General features: G+C 37.8%; 1 protein-coding gene across 2 annotated transcripts in view; it reads right to left on the bottom strand.

Annotated features, from left to right (window-relative positions):
• Positions 1-26,042, bottom strand: part of LOC310895433 (uncharacterized protein) — a 137,353-nt gene that overhangs the window by 51,133 nt on the left and 60,178 nt on the right. The window contains exons 1-2 of one of the 2 annotated variants that reach the window (XR_014580683.1): positions 10,386-10,456; positions 8,530-8,604 (exon numbers count right to left, since the gene is read on the bottom strand). Coding sequence is in view for 1 of the 2 variants with exons in the window: in XM_083826819.1 (XP_083682945.1) it covers positions 8,530-8,604; positions 10,386-10,455 (145 nt within the window). In the remaining variant the exon portion in view is untranslated. Of the gene's footprint in view, positions 1-8,529; positions 8,605-10,385; positions 10,457-26,042 lie in introns of those variants that run through there. The other variant, XM_083826819.1, reaches the window with a different exon arrangement.

The following is a 26,042-nucleotide window of genomic DNA, read 5'->3' as shown; positions in this document are numbered from 1 at the left end:
CACGCTCATTCAGGGGCCAATCTCTGTTCTCAACCTTTGGGCAGAAAGAAGGGAGAACTCATTTTGTTTGCCTATAAACTGTTTAATTTATATTCAAATGTCATTCACAGTTTCAAATACAAAACATTCAAACCTTATTCAGTTTGGAGGGAAGGAGAAGGGGATCTAAGTTTTCACTTTCAGACAGGATCCTGTGGGGTTTTCTCTATCAGATCAAGTTTTAGAAAAGGCTTGTTTTCCAGGTCTGACTCAAGTGGACCACACAGAATATTTATTTTTCAATGGCATTATGGGAAAAAAGGCAGAAACTTGTCAAAAAAAAAAATCACAATCACATAACTCAAATTTACCTCTGGCTCATTTCTATATTGCTTGCCTGGTTTCATCTGTTTAACTGAGAAAAAGCTACACAATTTATAGAAGATTCCACAAACTGTGAGGGGAATGTAAACTCTTTTTTGGAAATGAAGGCTAAAGAAAATATGGGAAAAAGGAACCATAAATTGTACCCAAACTTTAGACAACACAAGGATAGTATCCAAGTAATGAAATTAATTTTCCGGTGCATCTATTTCTATTTTACTGCTATCAGTGTTCCTAGTGATAATTTAAGGTCATCTCAAGCAGACTGGTCACTCCATACCCTCAGATCAGAAACAACTTCATCAAATTCCAAATCCACTTGAGTATTGCAGATCATATGGGAAACAAGATAATTGAATGTTCTGAGAACCCTAGAAGCTGATGCAAGCAACTGCCCTAGATAAAACTGATAGGTGAAATGAGGAGAGAGTTTTAGCCTTAACTCTGAATATCCTGACTTTCACCATTTTACAGGGGATACTTTAATAGGTAGGTGATTGCAATCCTGGTAATGCAGTCTCCACAAATACTAAGGATCTTGTGACATTAAGAAATCTCCTCTGGCTCCAGTGAATCAAGATCTGCCACTTTATAAACATCTTCAGTAACACTATTGGAGGGGTTCTTTTTCCTTTTGTAAATAACAGTAATTACCAGACACACACACAAGCAAAATAAATCAGTATTTGGTTCCTTCTGTTATTTCCATTTTGCATGTGCACATCCTTCTAATACTATTTAGTTCTGCCATCATATGGCACAGACTCACATTCCTAAACCAGAAAACTCACTATTCTGACTTCTACATGACTCCCTAGACCTGATTTTTGTCAAGTCCTCTTTCAAACACCTCCCAGAAAGTCCTGAGACAATGATACGCTGTCCCTTTGTAGGTCTTTTCATAAGGAATTGGAAATCACACCTGAGGGAAAAGAGACAACCATCTTTATAAAGGACAGGAACAGAGCAAACCACACTTGCACAGAAAGCCCCTCCCTATCAATAGAGGTTTTACAGCAAAAACATTTTATTGTATTTTATTTTATTTTATTTATTTTATTTTATTTTATTTTTAATCTGTTGCTATCAAGTGCTAGCTGTCTTCAGGAAAAGAATAAATTTGACAGTTTTGTGTTGATTCTCACATTTCCCATTACTGACTCTTTTCATCTCTGTCCTGAAGCAAAAATAAATTTCCCTTTTTAAGCTTTTGATGATAAAAATCTCATCTGTAGCCTCATAAATGATCCTTTATTATCTATATTAATAATGAATAAATGTCTGTTGAATACCCCTGATCCTTTGCATTAATCGTGCCAGATGTATTATAGATAACCTTTTGATTTAACAGCACAAACTGTGAAACAATATTAAACCAGTAAAAGACTGATCTTACTGGAGTCAGTAAGGTCAAAATTATAAACATTTCTTTCATTTCTATTTGTAAATTGTCTTATTACACAGCATCAGTCCCCATCATTTATTTTGGAGAGAGGTATCAGACTAGCTGCAGTCCTAGAAATAGAGCTCATAAATAATATCTTGAATAATTTTTTTAAATATTTCCGTCTCTTCCACTTTTCCTTCCTAATGCCTCCTGATGGTCTTAATTAATAGAGCATTACTACATGATCAGGTTCACGTCCACTTACTGTACTATCTTTTAAAAATATGTTGCTCGCCTCTTTCCCATTAGTTCTATCAGAATCAGGCACAAACTTAATTCAGTCATCTTCCAGGATGGCACTGAGAAAACTGTAGTCATTCCTGAACAAAGGGATGGAGCTCCCTTTAGATTAGCACAACTGCATTCCATAAGTTTGACTGTTTTCCTCTTACATACCTGTTGTCTCTTCCTGTATGATCATTTTCAAATAGTTTTTTGTTTTACTCAAATGGCCATAACACCTGAGAACCCACTTGCATGTAAATCAGGATAACACCCTCCATAACCTTTCCCTTCTTCTTGCTGTTTTGTGACATCTATTCTAACTTTCAATGCCTCTGTCAAAAGTGAAGCACCTTGTTCTATATTAGGTGACAAAATACACCATATCTTTTTTATATTTTTCAGGGAAAATTAAGGCTCAGTAGTTCTCAGTGAAGTCAAGGGAGAAATATCCTAGTTCTGTGCTTTTTTAAGTGTAGCTTCTAAAATGAATTATGTAATGCTACTGAGGCTAGAGTGCAGAGACTGTGCACATCCACTTACCTGTAGCAGTAACCGTAGCTACATTCTTGTAAGGCCAATTCAAAAAGACTTAAACATTTAAATTGCCCATGCAACACTCTAGTTATAGGACAGACATGCTTACTTAAAGTCACTTAAAAATTGTTAGCATAACTGAAAATGTAGATGAGATATACGATGGCAGCCTTGGCGCTGCCCAGCTTTTGTTCCCAGCTACATGCTGCCGAGTTTGCTTAACAACTGTCTTTAGGAATGCTCTTCTATCTAAATTGTTAGGACCTGATTTATGACCAAACACCTAAGGGTTTTTTAGAAGCAGTCAAATAACATTCTTCAGTAATAAATTGACTACAAGCAAGGTTCAATATCTACTAGCTCATTCCCTAAGCAGAACACAGTTCAGTGATTCCATACGTTCTGTTCAGGACCCTACAGTATTTGGATTTCACTGCTAATTTAACTGGCAGGAAAATAATTCAAGATGTGGACTTGTAAAATGTAAAATTAGGCTTTGGAGACAACATTAAACGGAGTTGCAACAGTTCTTTTAGAATTTAAGAGAGAAAACAATTGGTTTTGATACAGCAAAAATGTATCATATATCAATGACCAAGTATGATGATAAACAGTAGAGGAAAAAAAAAAATGTTTCACTATTACTGAGTTCAACTGTTGGGCAATTTTTAATGATCCATTACCAAAATGCAGTTCAAGGCTATGTTTTGCAATTGTGTGTGTTGTAACAAACACTTCATGCAAGGACAGTTGTCAGATTCTATTGCTGGTGGTGTCATCCAGGCACAAGGAAGTGCAAGAGGTCTCAAACATTTCTACAGACAGGTTTTACGTAAGAAAGTAGCACTCTGCACCCTTTGGGCAGCTTAGCAATCTCTTACACTGAAAAACAAACAAACAAACAAAAAAAACCACCTCCTTTGCTGTCATCTCATACCTGAGTTTGAATTTGCTTGTCACAGTTCAAACCATGCTGGAAATGTGGGTGAAAACCTCATCCCAATGAGGTCAACAGTAGTTTTGCTGCAGTTTCACAAAGGCCAGCTGACAGTTTACTACATTTGGATATTTGAATGAAACTCAAGGTTGGCTCCTTACAAATAATAACATCAAAACAACAAAATAATAATAATAATTACAAAAAAAAATAATAATAAAACTAAAATTCTTAGACAATAATATAAAAATTTGATGTTAAGATGTATGGTGTTTGTTGTTTATGAGAAGACAAAAATAAGTGCATCTCTTCACGCAGCAGTGTAATATTATCACACATCAACTAATTCTGTTTGATTCATGACTTACATCTGTAACTGTTATGGCCATTAGGCAAGATCCACTTTAAAGGCCTAATCCAACAAGTACCTGCATACTTAACCACTTTAGTCACATGCACAAGTCTTTTCTGTCTCACAGACTCATTTTCAATACTACATGCATATAGCTGCCAGGAAATGCATGTAAGACACATTTGGCCAAGTTCCCAGTAAATTTGTTCTGGAAAGTGGCATGGCAATATTCTGACATTACATATAATCTCCTAGCATCACTGGGTGAATTCGCTTTTAGTTATACTGGGGAAAATATAGACAGCAACAGAATTAGATGAACAGCTTTAAAGATGCTGAAATGAAACTGTATAAAACCCTGGCTCAGTGAGTTCGATAGTGATTTTGTTGCCAACTTGGAGTAGACAGAGTTTCATTCAATAACAACAGATAACTATGCATTCAGTTATATATATACTGCAGTTTGTTACATATACTGCATTCAATAGTACCTAACATAAATCTCCCTGTAAACTCAAACCCTGGACAAAACTGCAAACATGAGAGAAAGAGATTTTCCAGTCTACATGGGTAATTAAAGAAGAGTTCAAGATATATATAATTTACTTAGGCTAATCTCTGAAAGAAGGATTTGTAACAAAATGCATATTTTTGGTACATTCTCTCTTAACTGCATGGCAAAACATATCATTTACTTTCTTGTTGAATGATAAATAGTACCTCAAATTAAACAAGATTATTCCCTGTGAAACTAAACTACAGCTTCTTAAAGGCAGTAGTGGCATTTCCTCTTTGTGTTACTATTCTCTCCATTTCCTGATGATGAAAGCCACTGTCTGGATTGTCAGCTTTTGGTATTTCAGCTGGACTGATAGCATCAAATTTATTTCTTGCCTCGATCCTTTCCTTTGTCACTATCTCACATGACTGTTCTATGCAATATACACTCCCATGTTTGGTTCACAACACCCTGACTTTTTTCCATTTCTCTGAATTAACATGTATTTCTCTTTCATGGCAAAGGCACCAGGGTGTTTAAAATACCTTCAGACCTCTTACCTTGTTCCTTCCTATTTAGTGTATTTACACTGTTAGTAACATTAGCAAATACTGATGTCAATCTAACATTTAATATTAGTCTTCCTCATATTGAATAGCACCAACTCTTCAAGACCCTTACTGAAGTCACTTAGAGACATTCTCCAGATTTATTTAATAATAAACTCACGATCCACTGTAAAATTGCTATTGACAGCTAACAGAATTCTCATTATGCTTGGGCTTTAGAAAAGAGGAAAAGTTCTAGTCTAAAGGCAGCTCTTTCTTTCTTGTTCATATACATCTGTGTATTCTGCTTTCAGTTAGAAACAGAACAAGCATGCTGTGAAAAAGGTGTTTCTGCTTCCAGAACCCAGAAAACCTGGAATATGTTAGACATCCACTGTTCTCTGCAGAAATATTACCACAGAGAATTGTAATAAAATAATGAAATAATAAAAACGAAATATCAGCTTTTGAGAGAGGTAGAGTTCTAGCTTGGACACTTTGAGTCTTGGTCAAACTTTAATTCTTAGCGTGGAACCCAATAAAATAGTCTTGCAACAGTGATCTACAAGGAGATTAAGGTTGAAGCTACAGTATACGCACCACTAAAATTCATAGATTGCAGCTGATATATGAGAACAACAACACCTTCATACAAATATTTAAACAACTGGATGCAGAATTCCCAGAATTATTTTCTATCCATAAACATTTTCACACCATGTAACAATGCAAATGAAATTACAGTAAACTGGTCTTATTCCATTCTTCCTCTATCTGATTACATTTTTCCCTATCCATAGAGCAGAACTTTACTGGTGTTTAGCATCTTTTGCATCCTTGAACAAGTACAGGTAAGATTTGTTCTTGAAAACAAAAAAATCACCATTTAAAATCTACATACACTAGCCATTAGCATTTGATAGATTTTTTAGTATCATAAAATATTTTTGAAATGTCATTTAAATGAAATGACCTAAGCCTGTTCTAAGTGACAGTTTATATTAGAATGAATTTGCATAATTAACAATAAATCAGAAAAGGAGGATTTTACTGTTACTGACATATAATGCTACGACACAAAGAATAACATATAATGCTTTACTAGAGTAAGTAGAAGCAAGATGACATACCCTCTTCCAATTCAGGGACAATTTAAGACAGCATGCCTTTAATGGTATCTGGTAAGATAAAGGCTCTAAGCCCTTTTTGTGCTTGTTTTTCAGGACCCTAATCCTTTCCCTGTAGTGAAAAAGCACATTTTCTCTTTGCACTCCTACAAACACAAAGGGTTTCTTTTTTAGCCTCCTTCACAGTCCTCACCCTCTCCTCTTCTGTCAGCCTGGGATATTATTTTAACCACCTCCAAAGCAGTCATCATGGTATAAGGAGTGGAGAAAAATAAGGGAAAAGGAAGAAAAGCAGTAAAACAAGTGTGTGCACTAATTGTTCTTGGATGAAGAAAAAGGTAGAAGAAAAACAGCCAGGCTCATCAGTAATGCAGGCCCTGCCATCCCCAGATGTTACAGAAGCATCAGAATTGCTCCCTGCAAGAAAAATTGGATTAGTCACAATCTTGTCGACTAATGGGCACACTCTGTGATCTTTAGAGCTTCATTTACTGGGTTAATAGTGCTTTGCCTGAGTTCTTTTGCAATAGGGAAAAAAAAAATGTAAGAAGAAATATTCTCTGTGCAGTCCACAGCCACTGACACGAGTAATATCATATTCATCACAGACAGACCTCGTATCTCATTACTGCTGAAGAGTTTGCCCCCAAGGCATTTGAGCTCAGTCAGGCCAGGCCCCTCATGTGGAACCGTTCAGGTATATTGTGAAATGATTTAATGCGATAATAATGTCCACTTTGTGAGATAGATTATGTTTTTTATAGTGGCTGATGGTTAATGAATGATACATTAGCAAACATCACTAAAACATTATTGAGAAAATGCAGATAAGATATAGAAACTCCTTTATTCCCCACCCCCATCCTTTCCCAGATGCATAAGAACAGGAAGCAGAACTTAGAGGAAACTTGACATTTTTTGTGAAGCTACTAGCTTGCATACTCTCTCTCCTGCTTGTTTGTTCTCTAGGGAAGGGGGAAAAGAGATATTTAAAAATGTTGTAAACACAAACTGAAATATCTCTTCTTAAATCAAATGAGAATCAATGAAAGTGCAAACCTGAACAAATACATTATATGTTGACCCAGTTTATTAGATGAAGCCATTTACCCTGATTTGATTTATCTGGCAATACACTGCTCAGCTGTGAAATTAGATAAGAAGAGCCTATTCACCTTATTTACAACATTATAGTGACTCCTGCTAGCACTACTATGGTTAAAGATCTGTCAGCAATTCCATTACAAACACCTTTTTTTTTTTTTTACAAAACACCATTTTTTTAGGGTTTATAACATGGCTGTAGATTCATGCTTAGCTTGAACATAGCAATTCAAAACCTATAGATTCAATTAAAATCTCCCACAGAGGACAAAGGATTTTGGATTAATACTGCACGCTCTTAAAAAATGTAAAAATCTCCAGGTAATTTTCTGCATTTTTTAGTCATTACCGCTGTGCTTATGAAAGAAACACAAAGAGGGTCATATACCCTGATAGTGCAAGTTTACTAAAGCTAACAGAGTTGCAATGATTTACACTAGCTGAACAGCTACCCTTTCTGTTAGGTTTGACATACCTGTGGTAAACGTGCTTCACACCAAGAAATTATTTTTGTTCTTCTATGTTACTTTGATTATCTGTGCTATTTGGCTTATACACATTTCTAAAACCTCTCTGTTTCCTTAACAAGAGTGGAGGTGAAATGAGGACTAAGTTCCATGTGCTTTCAATGGGAGTTAAGTAGTACTTCTGAGCTTGCAGTGTAAAATTCATATTGAGCTGTTTTCCCATGAGACTCCTGAAACGGTTCCTGACATGGGGTTTTCTCTACAAAAACCCTTTCCTGTTCAGGCCTGTTTTGTTTTGCTTTAAAGCCAAAGTTTCTATAGGAAAGTTCTGTTCTGGTTTCCTTCATTTTAATTTCTGAATGTCTTAACAGCTCAAACTGGAAATAATTTTCCTCTCTACACAAAGAAGACTAGATGTATTTCCATAGATTATCTATAAGGTGTGGTTTGTATTCATACCGGGTGTATATAGGTAGATGGGTTTGATTAAATGTTTAAAGTTGAGAAATGTCAGCATTTTCTTTGTCATACACATACACATATACCTTGTGAGATCCTTAGATGGCATAAACCTTATGATCCTTAGATGGCATAAATCTAGATGGCATAAAGCTTAGGTACATTGACCTGATTTTGCATGGTTAACTGATTTATTGCAGCTGGAGATCTAGTCCACCATATGCACAGCCCACATCTAACACATCTTCTAGTGCTAATACCTGATGTGCACACAAACATTAGGCATATGGATGTCACGTCAATGTCATTTTTATATTTCTGCATTTGTACTACTGAATATATAAATTAATATTTTCAATTACATCCTTTCAATTTTACATTCTGCTTTTCTATTAGGAGAATAACACATCTGTAAGAAATTAGTCTACGTGACAAAGGGAAGGTTTTTCTCATCACAAGTATTTTACCTTTTGTATGTCTCCTTCAGTCCCATTCCTCCAGTGTTTCTGGTTCTGATGAAGGTGGTAAGATCGCAACTGTAACTGAGAAGAAAAAGAAAGGGCTGGTGAGGTAGTGTCTGCTGAGTTCAAACAGTATAAGATAAAAGCAGTTGTACAGATACAGAAAGGATTTTATCCATTTCATAGACAGCAGATACATGTTTATCACTGGTATCACCCAGAGATACCTACGATGTACTAATGTGTTTAGACAAAACAACATGTACAAAAACAAAGGCCTCTTCCACTCCAGGTTTCATTTTGACTTCCACCACTGTGACTGACAGAAAGGCTAAAATAGTTTTACCTCTTTTCATAAAACTGGTTTGACATGACCCAAAACGGGTTGTAAAATAAGTGTACTTCATCCAAAACAATGTCCCTCCTATTTCACGGGTACTGAGGAAAAACATTGAAATCCGAATAGATGAATGCAACAACAGGATGGTAAGGCCCCACGTTTTAGCTGCCAGCTCAGGCCTCTCCAGCTGCCCTGGCACTTTGTGAGGTGGAAAGCATGGTGGCAGCTGTGAGGAAGAGCCCTGTTCTACCATCTGAGCCAGCCTGGGAGGTGGCTGCCACTACAAATTTCATCAACACACTCTGCTGATGGGCAGCAGGGAAGGGTCATGGAGGAAGGTCCAGCAGTAGTAGGTACAGTTTGCTGAGGAGGAGGAGGGTGCCCAAGATGGTGGCAGGGGGAGGCTTGGGGTTTAAACTCCATCCTGCTAAAATTGTTTAACAAAAAAAGGCAAGGTGCATCGTGGCACTAGTGCCGTGCAGTGGTGGGGGTCCTTGCTTTCAGTACCAGTGCTGGCAGGGCTCTGTGTATATACCAGACCACTGAGAAATGTGGAGGCTGCATGTGTTTGGTGCTGGGGGCCAACCATGGATGGCAAGGTAATGTGGCAGGGGCCAGGGATGTCTTGAGGAAAATAAACTTGCAAGAAGAAATATTCTGGGTGCAGTCTTAGCTCCCTGATTTGCACCCTTACTCCTTGTCTGAGGGGAGAAGTGTCTCCCAAGGGGCTCTCCTAAAAACAGGCCCCCTGGAAAGTCACTGCCATCTTGAGGATCTCTCTGGGAGCTGTGGTGAGGAGACAGCCCCAGCCCTAGGGGAGAGGGGAGTTGTGGCTGTGCTGTGTGCAGGTTTGGGCTCCTACCAGAACCCCTGCTCTGGAGGCTATCCTGTGCTTTTTTGTATTTTGAAAGGCATGTGGGACCCTTCCCAGATGACATAAGCCTGAGATGTCCCCTGAAGTGGGTAGGGAGGGAAGACAGTAGAAAGGATCTGAGCTTTTTGGAGGGAAACAAAGGAAGTGCTTGGAAATACAAACTATTGAGCCTCTTCACCACTCCAAGGCATATCTGGATCTAGGTTCCCAAGATGAGATAGTGTGGCATAATGACCACACAGACACTAGGGTAAGTTTAGGGATCAATAACTTCAACTACCACTTTATTGAGGACAGGCTCCCTTCTTATACCATTAGCTCTACAAGCAGTACTTTCCCACTAGCTAGTCATTGGTTAACAACTTTGCCCAGCAACAGCAAATATTTAGCCACTTCCATGTCTTAACGGTTGGAGAACAAGCAGTTTGAGACAGCAAGGCGTCTCATGAATCGCCCTTCTTTGTTCCTTCTAGCTTGTTTACATTCCTCATGGCTTCATCGTTATGAGTCCAACTATCACCAACCACCGAGCTTGTCGACCCCCATGGCGATACTCCCACAAGATAGTTTAGGGATACAAGGCAGAGTTTTTCTTTTTAAAGTGAGCTTTGACAGGCAAATATTTCATGGCCCAACGCTGAAGCGCACCTGCTTGTTCCAGGTGGGAACTGCATCGGTGGGACCTGTGGTGGGATTCGGCCATGAAGCTGGCTGCGTCCTGCAATCAGAGGTCAAGACCGTTTTCGCATGTCAGTAAGTTTTTTACTTTGCTTGCTTACCTAATCAAAGGTTTAGTAGGTCTTATTTCTTTGTTGTTTGCATTTGTAATGGTCTGAAACTTAGCATGCAGATTATCTGTGCTACCAAAACACATCCCTATGCTACTCAAAATGCATCTGTAGGCTCCAGAACATGAGAACTGTATACTATATTGAAAAAAAAATGTGCAGAATATTGTGATTGTACATTAAGGTAGAAAATAATCTTTTTTCTTTTTTTTTTTTCCCTTGCACTTATCATCTCATTAATCATTGCTGCAGTCATGATGCTTTACTTTTGATGGGTTTGTTGTCTCTCTTCTGTGAAACGTTCAGAAAGAACACGTATAGTTGTGGTTTTTTTTATATTCTGTTCTTTTTTTATGCTGCCTACTATGATGAGTCAGAGAGAAACCTGCTGCCTATATTTGAAATCCTGACTTGGTCTTGCTGGTATATACCAGAAAATTTGTAGTTTGTCTTTGTGAATTATGCATTAAACCTACAAATCATATAAAAATTTAAGGGAATGTGACTCATCGATGTTACCTTATTTTGATGGATAGAAACTAACTGGTTGATGAGTTACGAAAAAAAGATTTGCAGTACTTGGATTTTATCAGAGGAATAAAATTGACGTAAACCAGGTTTGTTATCATTTTAAGTTTGTACACAAAGAAAATATGCCATATCATAATTCAGAAATGTGGGGGATTTTCCACTGTGGCAGGTAGCTCAAACTACCTACTGCAGAGGAAGGCAATGGTGACTTGAAGAATATTCAGAATATCTGGAAATTATTCAGAATTTGTCTGAAATTAGACTCCTGAAATTGTAGACAACCAGTAAACATGGGCAATTCTTCACTTGTTCTCCCAGTGTACTCCCCTGGCACTACCAGAAGTAAGTTCTTTTTCTACAGACAACATGGGAGGAGCTTGGAAATGAAACAAGGATTTCTGCTAGTGATAGCAGGCAGATAGTAGAGGCCAGAAACTGGGGAACTGAGGTGGTCTGTAAAAGTCAGGTTAAAAACATGGCATTCTTCCTTGTCAAATATGGACACTGATTGTTGTCAGTCTTTTCACTGATACACTGATACTGTGTTTCATTAACCATTTGAATTAGGCATTAGCAGATTTTAGGTGGAGTTGCAGATTTGTCTTACTTAATGATATAGGAAAGGAGTTTTTTAAATCTCACAATAATATACTTGACTTGCTTTTCAAGTGAAACTATACGATAAATTAATTGCATACCTACACATTGACTTTAGATACTTTCATAAACATCCCAGAGATTTTCTGGCATGCAGTTACTATGGCCATTATTCTTGAAAATATATTTTGTAAAGTGTGACTATTCTTTTCCTTCATTTCCCCAAAGATACTGGTATGTATGTACAGAGAAATGGACTCCAACTGGGGCCACCCATAGAAACGATAACGTGTAAAACAACTGTCTTGAGCACTGAGAGAACTTTCTCAGTCTATGAAGTTTGGATTACTGTGAAAGTCTCGGTGCTGCACCTGTTTTCAAGTAAAACCCAGAAGTCCTACTCTTGGGTTAATACTATATTGTATCAGAGACTGAAAACACATAGAACAGAAAAATGTCTGCCTCAATTTGTAAAATTTAGGGAAGAAAAAAAAAAGACCTCAAAAAAAGCAAGTAAAATGTAGAATGTTGTGGTTTAACCCAGTCGGCAGCTAAACACCACACAGCCGTTCACTCACCCTCCCCCCTCCCTCTCTGGGATGGGGGAGAGAAACGGGAAAGTTAAGCCTGTGAGTTGAGATAAAGACAGTTTGTTAAGACAGGAAAATAATAGTAACAATAATAATAATGATTATAGTACTACTACTAATAATGTGTATGAAACAAGTAATGCACAATGCAATTGCTCACCACCCACTGACCCATTCCCAGCCTATCCCCAAGCAGCCGCCCCCCCCACCCCGGCTAGCCACCCCTATATATTGTTTAGCATGACGTCAGATGGTATGGAATACCCCTTTGGCCAGTTTGGGTCAGCTGTCCTGGGTCTGTCCCCTCCCAGCTCCTGCTGCACCCCCAGCCTGCTCGCTGGCAGGACAGAGCGAGAAGCTGAAAAGTCCTTGGCTTAGTGTAAGCACTGCTCTGCAACAATTAAAACATCAGCATGTTATCAGCACTCTTCTCATCCTAAATGCAAAACATAGCACCCTACCAGCTACTAGGAGGAAAATTAACTCTACCCTAACTGAAACCAGGACATAGAAATAGGCAGATTAGAGAGCACAAAAAACGTTCTTGTTATTTTCTTGTTCATTTTTCTGTTCACTGCTGGTACATCATGAGAATGGCATTCTGATGCCTACAAATTCAGGAGCAGACAACAGGCAGGAGCAACATACGTCTGCACACTTCACAACCTGGAGGAAAACTTCAAGCTGCACCTGAACCTAGACATACATAATATTTGCATTGTATGGTGGCTGTGTGAAGTGTTTTAATTTGTCTTTTTTCCCAAATCTGCTATTAAATAATTAACCCTTAGGAATCTTCCATTTAGAATAAATACAAGGAGAAATGGGAGAATATTTCATTCTCATATTTTAAGTAAAGGTATGAGCAAGTCAGTGAAGCATTATCTCTTTTATAGTTATAGAAGTTGAGGCACTTTTTCTGACTTTTTTTGTTTTTGTTTGTCCATGTCAGTTTTCTCTAGGTGTTTGGTGTGATTTTGTGCTTTTCAAGAGGACAGGAAAGGGGCTATGCTTCTAAATAATGTGTTGCCCTGACTTCATAAGGCTTGTTTTGTCTGGCAAATGAATTATGTAAACCTTCTCCACCCGAAACTGTTTCAAGTCAATTAATTGTTGTAATTACTTAAGATTTCTTTTTAATGAATATGACTCTCCAGGGATTTGATGATATCCTGTCATCTGTAGGCCTGATAAATGAAGTGTGATTTGTGACTTGCTGCAAACTGAATACTTGTACTTGAACAATGTCTCTCTTTCCTATGTGCTCATTTAATGGAAGAAACGCCCTTGATGGAACTAGGAACATTTGCTCTAGTTGGTCCCTCGTAAGATAAATTTTGACTTTTATCCCTTTTGTTCTCCCTTCCTTTAAATGCAGACCTTGTTAATGCATTGACAATTGCTCGGGCCAAACACATGACCCCAGTTAGGTTACCTATTGTAAATGAGACTAGTTTAGCTGTTCCATCTCTCATCTCCATTAGATGTGCTGAAATGTGAAAGATTAGCAGTCACTCAGTGCAGAAGGAGACCAATGCTGTATGGCAATTTCTTATGTTACCTTTTCTACTACCTTCTTCTCCTCCGCAATACTTTGCAAGCAAAACAGCCAAATTCAACAAGCAAGGCACCCTCCTTTTGTGTGTGTGCAATACCTAATTTCCAGTGCTTCTCAAGAAAAACAGAGCTGCGCAGTGCTGCAGATAAGGACAACCAATCTGAGACAGCATGACAAAGAGACATGAAGTTGGCACAGAGTTGCTACAAACAGTGCAACTGCTTATATATCGATTTCAACAAGCCTATTTTCCCCTACGCTGCAAGCGTACATAATATAATCTAATCACCAATGCTTGGTAAGTATAAAACAGGTGGGATTTTCCTGATTTAAATTCCATTGGTGAAATGAGGATTACTGCTTTTACTGCAAGACCTTTCCTGAATACCACATGGGTACATTAAACATTGTAAAACACATAGCAATAGGCTTGGTCATAGTTTGTAACATAAGGACAATGAATTATTGTGTATCACAAGCAAAGATCACTTTGACCTTCTTCTATTCAAGAGAGGGTTCCTCAGATATACATAGCTGTCTAAAACTGAAGTTACAGGTAGTGAAAATGTACAGAAGAGTCAGCAACCTGATAATAGAAATGAATTAACAAATGGAAGAAACAGCCACATGTATTAGTTGTTTAGCAGAAACAAAGGGACGTGAAGGGTAGAAAGGTGATAACTGTGAGAAAAGAGTGAGGAGTCACCACACTCCTTCTGGGAGTATCTGGGATAAAGATATCACAGAAAATGAGAAAATATTGAATTTTCTCTGAAAAGGTATTTTGAACTTTGGAGCTCAGAACCCAGGAACAGTTGTAGGGAGTTAGACAAAATGACATCAAACCCTGAATCTTTCCTAAACTCTAAATCCACTTCTTTGTACTGAAATAAAGAACACTCTTTGCCTTCTCACCACCCTTCCTTTTTTTTCTTTATGGGTTGGCAGAAGCAACAGGCAAGCACACGCATGGACAATAAAGTAAAAGGAAATGTTTTTCGTGGCTTGATGGGCCCAGCTGACAACACAGTATCTAGAAGTGATATGAAACTGATTGTCTTTGGTGTAGTAATTGGATGGAAGACATTCAGATCACCTTTGATTAGATGAACTTCTGAAATTACTGAGATTTATCAGTGCACGGATTTTATTCTCCGAGGACTCAAGAGAAAGTGTCCCATTAACTTAATGAATCAGGCCGCAAGAGAACAACTGCTCTTGAAGTCAGAATGAGATATTTCCCATCAGTGGCACAAATTCTGCCAATAAAGGCAACAGAATTTCTCAAGTGAAATGAGATTAGAATATGTCTCCCCTGATTTTCAGTAGTTAAATGATTGACTATCCTGTAATAGGCTAATTATTAGATTACCTTCAATTTTTGTGTTGCAGGAAGGAATGAAAGTTTTCTTTCTCTACCTAGATTATGTGGCAGCTGTGGCAATGCTTCACTCATGCTGTTGCATAGTCCTGACCTTTGAAAAGTGGCAAGGTACATTCATCTTTCCCAATCTCATCTGCCTTTAGCAAGGTGTCCCCAGCTCTGGAACTTCTGGGAATTTGACAAAGGCATCTTCCTTCATGTCAGATCTTGTTATCTACTCTGTCTTCTTGACATATGACACACGTCAGATCTCATTTTTTCACAGCTTGCTTTGTTTGCCCCTTCACAGGTGGGAGATTCCACATCCTCTTTTTTGAGCCATTTCCAAGGTGCTTCTTATTTTCCTGCAATACCTTTGTGGCCTTTCTTGACAACTTAAAAGATCATTTTTGTCACTGATGGTTTGTAGTTCTTCACAAAGGAAAACAGCTTTTCAGAGGCCTCATTGGATAGCCACAGTAAACTATTTCCATGCCTTCTTTACAAATGATACTCTTCCAGCTAGGGCTCTAGGGAAAACAACATAAGGGGTTAACTTAAGATGAAGGATAACTGAAGGCTGAAAGAAGAAAGCAAATGCATTCCTGACCCTGTTACTTGCTGTTTGAACTCTTGCAGTAAGGAGTCCAATAAGAGCTGAGACTATGCATAGATGTTGTTCAAAGTGCGTGTGCTGGCTGCACAGCCTTAAATACTTATCTAAAGGGATGGAATTAAGAAAGAAACGTCGTAATTTAAATAACTTGTAAGCCTTATTTCTCCTTATGTATGTGGCTTTTTGCAATACTTTGCCATTGTAAATATAACACTGATTTGATGTGAAATTAACATTGTAAATGAGAAGCAGGTAATTACAGTAAGTGTAAACTTTGAAAACATGAAGTTGCTTGGTCCAATCTACCTAGGTTTTATACTAATAAATCCATTTTCATTGATTTTGAGGCTTTTCTAGATTAAGGCTTCATTTCTACAATACCCAGCATAAATAATTACATCTGTGTCTGGTCCACTTGAGAAGCTGCTAGCACAAAGCAGTGTGAATAGTCAAGTTTGTCTTGCCTTTTGATGCAGTCCACAGAGATGATTTAATCAATGATTAGTCAATGACAAAGCCATTACTTTGTTTTTACATAAAGTGTAAAGGGATAATTAACATTCTTTAAGGTTTGTTGATAAGTAGGTAAGTGGCAAACTAAAGATATCTGAAATTCTAGTATTGAAATATATCACAATATTCTTATTGTTCCAGAAAATGGAGTTGTCAAACGGGCAAAACTGTCACACTGAATTAGAACATGGTTTAAATGTAAAATGCAAAAGAATGTACAACCTAAACTTAAAAGAAAGTTAAATGACATAAGCAAGGAAGAGGTATAAGAAGTCTTTAAATTGTACTTCTGATCAGGCAGTTTGCAGTAATAAAATAAAGGTTGTAATACTTCATTATTGTAATAAGTAGAATGCATGCTTTCAGAAATTGCCTATAGGCACATACTTTTATGCAATATAGTAAACACTTTGAACTGTGTGTCTCAACAATAAAAACATGAAGAACCTCCCATTTACATTTGATAACCTCTTCCCTGATATTTGTGCGTGCTGAGTGTAACAGCAATGCCTACCTTGGAGAGAGGATATGTCCCTTTATTAACTGATGTTTTATCATGTTTTCACAGTTCTTAAATGCAAAGTGTTTATATATATTTGTATGTATGCATGTGTATATATATATATCCATATATATATATATATATATATATTGCATATAAATAACTGGATGTCCTAAATCTTTCTTCACTCCTCGCTTCCCTGCATCAAATCTTTATATTAAAAATCATTGGTACCGAAAGTTTGTAATACAGTCGATTATTTGAATATCTATAAATCAGCCACCTGTGATACACACTGTAACAAGGAAAAAGGAATCAAGTTTTCCAGTAAATGCTATTCTTACAAACCCAATTTTAAATAAAATGCATTGTTAAGGGTGTGTTGTAACAAGTTTCATGACTCTAAAAGGGCAAATAAGCTATTTCTCTTTACTGTATTTGCTGATGCAGAATAGTTTGAATTTAGATTTTGACTTCTGTACTAAGTATATTCAGCTCAAAGAAGCTTATTCTGGGCTCTTGGAGATGTGAATTGCTTTGCACACTACTGTAATCAACAACAACAGCAACAAAAAGCTGTGGATACATTCTAAACAGGGGACAAAGGGGATAAAGGACAATACATTCTCTCAGCTAGTGTTGTAACCTTCACACCAATTTATCTTGAAATGGGTTTTAAGGAAAAGCATGGCAAAGATCTTCAGGAGCTTGTGAGCTCTAAACAGGTTTTATTTGCTATTTTGATCTCTTTCTTTTTTTTAGATTATTTTTGTCCTTAGTAAAAACTCAGAATTTTGTTAAGGACAGCCAAGCAGGTGTTTTGTGTTTATTAAATATACCACCCTAATAATATACTGTGACGGTTAGATGTGCACATCAAGAACAGTCAGTTTAATACATGGGAAACTGTTCTATGTTGACCCACAAAACTGGTTGCACTGAGCACAGCTTTTTAAAAGATCTGGCAAAATATAAGAGGACAATTCTTCCCAAATTCTTCCCAATTCATCATGTAGAAGACAGCCAATAGCAATGGAGAAAAAATGTCAGGCACAGCAATAAACATATGCAAAAATGCATGAGTCAGGATGCAGTCAAATGCATTATTGACCCCCACACATACAGACAAATTTAGACTTTATGAAGCAGGAGGAACATAAGGTACTGTAATGCAGCATCATACATAGTTTCACGTTGGAAGGTTCTCTAAAAATGTGAGGATGATGCTGTCATAGTACCTGACCAATTATAGTAGAGATGTATTGTAGTTGAAAAACAGAGAATTTACACAAGCTTTATATAGTGAAATGCAGTCTCCAAGTGATCAGAAAGACATGACAAAAGATACAGAAGAAAGTAGGAAAAAGGAAATAAAATACTTTAATTGCTTTCTGTGGATGAATCTCCTTAACCTTTAGTTGGTGCGTATCTACACATAGCAATTATATTTCTTATCTGGATGTTCTTAGACAATAAATCAAGAATTAGGCTTGAGTGTGGTCACAGGTAATGCACAACAGCATGCACTTAAGTATGTAGATAAGCCCTTTTTTAGCTCAAATTAGAATACACATTATATTGGGGTGGATTTTTTAGGTTTTGTTTTTGTTTCTTAAGTGACTATATTCTTCATGTGTTTCTTTCTATCAAGTTCTCTTTTTTACAGTCCTAAAAAACAAAAAAAAGAGCTTATCTTTATATGCACCCAGATGAAATGCAAGAAGCACAAAGTCCTATAGAGAAAAATCAAATAAAACTATGTCATGTAATATCAAATACAATGAACAAAAAACACATTTCCCCCAGTTTTGCTCTAAACTAGTCTGAGCATGATGTCTTTGTACAGTTCTTTCTCACTTTCAATTCAACTGCTATTTAAGGCAGTAGGAAGAGGGAGAAGGATACAGAGAAGAAAAGCATTTTATGCCTTTGGACTTCTTCTAGAACTGGGTAAAGAATTTACATGAAGTTCTATGGGGTCTTGCTTGGTATAGCTGAATTGACAAAAGAACAGCTTAATTGTTTACTTAAAGTGCCCTTTATTGTTTTACAGTCTGCAGCAGTACATCATAGATCATAATCAGATGTACGTTAAATAAGATTTATCAAGATTTGTTCAAATTTTTCTTGATCAAAACTCAGACACACCTCAAACCTTCTGCTATATGACCTGTTTCATCCCATTCAATATTTTCCCTGATTTCTCTTCCTAAGTCTCCCTGAGTGACCCAGCACTCTTTATACTGTACCTGTGAACCTCCGCAATTTCCCAGCCACAACTTCTGCTGTGGACTAAGGATTGTGATTGCCTGTCCTCCCCAGCCCTTTTCAGAAAAGTCATGCTTATTCACATGATTTTCTTGAAGCAGAATTTGTTTAAGCAAAGGGCAAGATAACCCTAATTCATCTCATTTTGCCAGTTAAAAATGTTACACTCTACAGGTTGTTCAAAGTCATTGTTATTAGCAGGCTATTTCCTGCAAAGCCTTTGTCACCCACAAGGCATTCACTTCTGAAATCATTTCAGAAGAGTTGCAGGGATCTGAAAATATCTTACAGATCATCAGTAGCTTTGAAAATTATATTAGGTATCAGCCACATTTGTAAATGAAGAAAAAAAAAGAAAAAAGAAAAAAAAAAGAAAAAAAAACCATATTTCTTCATCAAAATTAGGGGGAGGTAAACAGGAAAAGATTAAAAAAAAAAAAAAAACTCACGTGCAGATACCCAATCAATATTAAGGTGAAATATTAAAAATTATTAGGATGACTGGGGAGAAGAGTCATAATTACTGTGGCATCCATATTGACAGATGCCAGACTGGGGCAAATTTATACCTGCTGAGCAGCTGGCAAAATAATTCGTCCAGGAAAATGTAGATATTGATGAAAAATCTCTATGAGAAAACCATGACTGAAACAACTGGGTAAAATAGTCTGTGTAAAATAGTTTTGAGTAATGTCATTTCATAAAGTGATGATTCCAGAAAACTGGCAAGGAGTAAGGCTACGTGATAATAATGCTGCCAACAGTTTTGGAAAATGACTCCTAAAATAGTTAAAATGTCCTAAAAGTCATGCAGCTTAATAATTATTTTAAGTACTTTTTTTTAATTCTTCAGGTTACAAGCCTGTAAGAATTCAATTTATCATGTTCTCCTGTCATCCCTCTGCAAAGACAAGATACTTTTTAAAAAAGCTATTCAATGCAAGCTCATATTTTTACAAAAATTATGTGGTTTTAGGAGCTTGCTCAAGAAGATTATGAAATATTGTGATAAAATAACAATTTAGCAACACTGTGTACTAATATACATTTATAAAACACGTGACACAAACATACTAACTTCTTTCTTTGTACTGAAAAGAAAAAAAAAAGAAGAAAAAAAAAAAAGAAAGGATCTTTCCGAAATCTGTACTTTTCTTAGTGTAGCAAATACAGGAATTTTCTAGCTCTACCAGCTTCTGTCAGGTAGTAAATCTTCCAGAGGGAAGTAAATAGTTCCTGTGCTTTTGTTCAGAATACACATGTAAGAACCAGAATGGCAAACTTTTAGCTCTACAGTATTAAATCCTTTAACAGAAATAATAATAATAATAATAATAATAATTAATAAATAATAATAATAATAATAAAGGGAGTTAGAGAGAAAGCTGGACAGATGCATTACTTAAACATTCTCCTTAAGATTCCCTTGTGCTCCTGAGTTCTTTCTCATCACCATAAGCTCTCTGCTAGTTGTGAAACTATAAGCATACGAGAGCTTGTCATGCAGGTGTATTTCCTATACCTGCCACACTGTGAACTCACCATGTCTCTGGCCCTGAGGAGAAGTTCTCTTTCCTTGCAGCAAGATTATGTTTTAAAAAGCTGACTTTTAAACCTCTTACTGAATTTTTTAATGGATTAAATTCATCATGTCACCAGCTGCTGTGCAGCTAATAGAGCCATAAAACACTGTATTAAAGGATTACCCATGCAAAATTTCCTCTTGTGCTAATGTGAATTTTAATACTTTTAACATTTAGTTGAGATGGGAATGTCCAAGAACAGCTTGTTCAATAGGTTGTTCTATAAAATTAAGTTCCTCAGCTCATCACAAATGCCAGGACTCCATTAAGTTAAAATTTTACAGAGAGGCTAAGATGATTCACTGTATAGCATTTGCAGGGAGGAACGCAACATCTGCTTCTCCATTAATGCTATAAAACGAAATAAAACACACGCGAGTATTGTAACTGCAGGGGAACCAGTCTGAACAGCTGAGAGTCCTCACTCCAAATTAGCTGGAGGTCAGTTTGTGCCATTACATAGATGGGGCAGAAGAACAGAGGGAGTAACTAATCCCACTCTCTGAAGCAGGGCGACAACAGTAGGCTCTGACTCTAGTCTCACATTAACGTGCAGTCAGAAGGAATTTTGTGAAAGCAAATTATGTTTCGTTGGTAGGAGGCATGGAGCAGAAAAGGGATAGTCATGCTTTTGTAGCAGGGAGTGAGACCTTTAGTTTTATTCTTATCTATAAACAGTAATTAACAAGGTAGCATTTATGCACCTGAAATCATGAAGTGACTGCAAATAAGGTATGGATGGTTGCAGTTTCGATTGCTTTCCATTTTTCTTTCTTTGTTAGTTGCATAGTAACAAAGTGGCCTGCTAGAGGCTGTCTCTGTGAAGTAGCTATGGGATTAGGTGCCTTTTCTTTACTCCTATTTTCTGCAGAATGGGATAGTTTGTAGGGGATGCTAACAGATGTTAGAAAGAGCCTGACCAAACTCCTCTACCCTGCTATCTCACCATAAGGATCACTCTTGGAAACCATCATCCTTAACTAGTTGCTATCCTCATTTATTGCTGGAATTAACACATAATTAAGCACTTGGAACTTGCTCAGAACATTTTTCCCTGCCACAGGTGTTGGGATAAGCCTGAAGGAAGGGCAATGAGCAGGCAATAAATGGCCCTCCCAGCCCATCAACATCTGCACCAAGCGTCAGTTCTGATAGCACGGTGTCTGGGTAGACAAGGCTGTCAAAGTAAGAAAGGCTGAGCTGTCCTGTGGTCCCGATGGAGCTCAGAAAAAGAATAATGATAAGTAATGTTGGCAAAGCACTCTGTGTTTACAAAATGTGGTGTAAAAAAAAACTAGTTTCTCCTTAGGGCAGCTTGTTGAGCACTGATTGTTCCAGTATCACCTAATGAACAGTTACATGAGCCCACGCATTTTACACTGCCAGCCGTGCCTTGATCTTGCAGGGTGCTGCCAAACCAGAAACTACTGGCTACAGGAGCAGCCAGAACACTTCTTGAGTCCCACCCTGAGTACATGGGAGAGGAGGTGGCCCCTGGAGATACTAGTCCAGACACAGTGCATCCTGGAAAAGAGGCAGGTGGCTGACTTTGGCACCTGCTGATCCCCAAATGAACAGAGCTGCTGCCAGCAACCTCCTGTGTAGGAGTCTGAGCAGCTGTAATGTTTTGAGAGCTTCCCAAGGGGCAGTCAGGAGCCTGATCAATTGGCAAATGAGGAAGAATCAATAGGTTTTAGGTTAGGTCTCCAAATACTTTAAATATTTAGAATTTAGAGATGAGCAGTTCACTGCCTTTTGAAAGAACAGTGTTTCCAAATGAAGGGGACTTTCCTTAGAGAAAGTAGTTCATAATCCAAGACAAAATTTTGTTGTAGTGGTAGTAGTCATAATAGTGGTGGCTGTGGTGGTGGTAGTAAGGCTTTCTGATGCTCACTTCACTATAAAGATAAATAAATAAATAATTTTTTTTTAAAAAAAAAAAGGACAGCTATTTAGAATTCAGCACAGGAGTGGTGAGGAAGTTTTAATATGAATATGCTCAAGCAGCTGTTCCTTACCCCAACTGAATTTCCTCCACAGCTCCATATTTTGTTCTCCATGTGTATTACTGTTCTGAGAGCCTGTCATTTCTTATCAGAATGAGAAAGGCTAAAGAGATAATATTTCAATAACATACTGGCCTGATCATAAAATAACTCAATGGAAATGTGTAAGTGCCTCAGGCAGCACAGCAGGATAGTCAGCAGTCAGATGATTTCTATTCTGGGTTTCTTTTTTTTATGGTTACATTTTCTGTTATATCAGACATACCCTCAAGTCTTAGTTATGCTTTTATTCAAAAGGAGAACCACAGCATAAAGACCTACAAAACTTACTATGACATATTACTGTAAAGAAATAGAAGTTGGTGCCACAGTAGCATATTGATAAGGACAGGCCTGCCACATTAATTGACCTTTTTCTGACTCAACTACCAGGGCTGAGGCCTACACATTGCAGTTGCTTAGCAACAGGGTCACTACTTTCAGGCCTTAAATGCACCAAAAGAAAATGGTTATGAAAAAAATCAGAAGATGTGATCTTATGAAGGCAGCAGTTATTTAGTAGAAGAAAGTATTTTTTTATTCCCTTTTTTTTTTTTAACCTCCATGCTCGTGATTATAATGCACAGATGGCAAAAGGAAAACTGGGGCCTGAAGTTTTACTGATCTAAACAGACCAGCAGAGCAGTGATAAAACCACAGGCATATGTTCCTCTTGACAAGGGTCCTGATGAGATGTTTTCAACTTTTAGAACATCCATAGATGTTTACAAATAACGCACAATTCTTCTATGGGTATAAAATATGTGCACATTCAAAATATTAAATGATCCTTTATAACATACATGTATTTTTAGGAAATCAGGGTGCAGCAGAAAAGTAAAGAGGGGTTCCCATTGTCTAGATCCTTTTTTAATGTTCTATCATAAACATTAGTGCCTGCTGCTATGTTTAATGACAGGCCTTGAGGCAACACAACATCTCATAAAGGTCAGCTCAGAGAAGTTTGTCTCTTCCCTCCTCAGCATGAAACAGAAAAAAATTCAACACTTCTTTTAAACTTTAATAAAGACCATGGAACAAGAGTGTGTTTCCCTGCCAGAAATCAAAATCATTCTACAGCAACATGAGAATAGCCTGATGTTCACTGCAGATCTTTTCTGGAGAGGAGTCCTAGGGAGGGAGTCAGGAAATCTGTGTTTTGTTCTGAAATAATCACCGAAAATGATAAATGACCTCAGGAATGCCACTGTGCCTTAATTTCTCCAATTGCTAAATAGGAACACTAATCCTTTCCCAGATAGTAAGTTCAGAGTAGCCTATCTAATCAGTGCTAATGTAAATAACTTAATGGTTCTCCGTAAACAAGTTATTTAACCTAAAGTAAAAGTCAGTATTTTCCCTTCAGCAAGAATCAGTTATGACTAAATTTTATGTTTAAATGTGGGGCACAATAAGGAGAGATTTTGATTTTTGTTTATTTACAGGGTTGCTTTAAATAGTTCTCCAGAGCTTCTCTGCAAACGTTTTAATCCTCCTTCACTGTTACTGCTTGACAATAGAAGTATTTGTATTGTAGGCTTTCACAGAATCACTGAATTGTCAAGATTGGAAGGGACCTTTGGAGATGTTCCAGTCCAACACTCCCTCAGCCTCTCCCGATGACAGATGCTCCAGTCCCTTATCATCCTTGTGGCCATATGCTGCATTTGTTCCAATGTTTCTTGTACTGAGAAGTCCAGAACTGCACCAATCATTCCAGATGTGGGCAAGCTGGACTGAGAAGAGGGGAAGGATCACATCCCTCAGCCTACTGGCAATGTACTGCCAAATGCAGTCCACAAGGCTTTTGTCTTTCTTTGCCACATGGTCATGGTCAACTCATGGTCAACTTGGTGTCCACCAAGACCCACAGGTCCTTTTCTGCAGAGCTGCTTTCCAGCTGGTGTACTGGTACATGGGGTTATTAATTCCCAGGTTTCAGGACTTTGTGAGGTTCCTATCAGTCTGTTTCTCCAGCTTGTCCAGGTCCTCCTGAATGGTAGCACAACCATCTGGAGTGTCAGCCACCACTGGTTTTGTATAATCTGCACACTAGCTGGGGGTGCACTGTGTCCCAAAATTTGGCCATTAATGAAGATGTTAAACACTATTGGCCCCAGTATTGATATCTTGGATACCCCACTAATGTCTGGCCTCCATCTGAACTTTGTGGCACTGATCCCCACTCTTTGAGTCTTGCATTTCAACCATTTATGAGCCCACCTTATTGTCCACTCGTCTAGTTTATACTTCATCAATTTGTCTATAAAGATGTTACAGCAGACAGTGTCAAAGCCTTATTAAAGCCAATGTAAACAACAAACTGCTCATTCCTCGTCTACCAAGCTAGTTGTCTCATCATAGAAGGAAATCAGATTGGTTTAGCATGATTTCCACTACATAAATCCATGCTTCTTGTCCTCCGTGTTCTTGAAAATGGTGTCCAAGAGAATTTGCTGCTTTACCTTCTCGGGGACTCCAGTGAGGCTGACTAGCCTTGTGGGTGCATCCCATCAGATCCCACGGACTTGTGTATGCCTGTTTTTTTTAAATGATCCCTAATCCAGTCCTCTTCCACAGAGGATAAGTGTTCCTTGCTCTGGACTTTTTTCCTACTGGTCTGAGAAACCTGGAATTCCTGAAGGCTGGTCTTGCCGGTAAAGACCAAAGCGAAGAGGGCATTGATTACCTTGGTCAATTATGTATTTTTTTGTCACAAGATCAACTGCCTCATTCAGCAGAAGGCCCACATTTTCCCTGGTCTTCCCTTTGCTGCTGACGTCCTAGTACAAGCCCTTCTTGTTGCCCTTCATATCCATTCCAAGATTCAATTTGATGGGTTTTGGCGTTTCTTACCCATTTTTGTATACTGTCTGTATATTCCTCCTGGGTCATCTGTCCATGCTTTTACCTCTTGTACACTTTCTTTTTATGTTTGAGTTTCATCAGAAGCTTCTTGTTCATCTATGCAGCCTTGATTCTTCCTGTTGGGACAAGCTTGAAAGAGGTGATCCTTGAAAATCAACCAGCTCTCCTGGACCTATCTTCTCTCCAGGACCATGCCCCTGAGATTCTTCCAAGGAGATCCTTGAAGAGGCCAAAGTCTGCTGTCTTGAAATCCAGAGTTGTAGGCCTGCTTTTAGTCCTGTGATCTGTACCTTTTTGCCTTGTTTTTTGATATTTCTCAGTGAATTGTGTTTTAATGTGAGGAGAAAGGAACAGTGAATGGCTTCAGGTTACAGCTGAAAATGGCAGAAGTTTTGCTGTGATTTCAAATTGTCTAGAATACGAGAGGATTGTCTAGAATACAAGAGGCAGCAATGCCATAGCAAGCTCTTACTATATTAGTAT

This window comes from Anser anser, assembly GCF_964211835.1.
Source record: "Anser anser genome assembly, chromosome: 2".
Lineage (NCBI taxonomy): Eukaryota > Metazoa > Chordata > Aves > Anseriformes > Anatidae > Anser > Anser anser.
The sequence above is the reverse complement of the archived record's forward strand: the minus strand, read 5'-3'. Positions and strand labels throughout refer to the sequence as shown.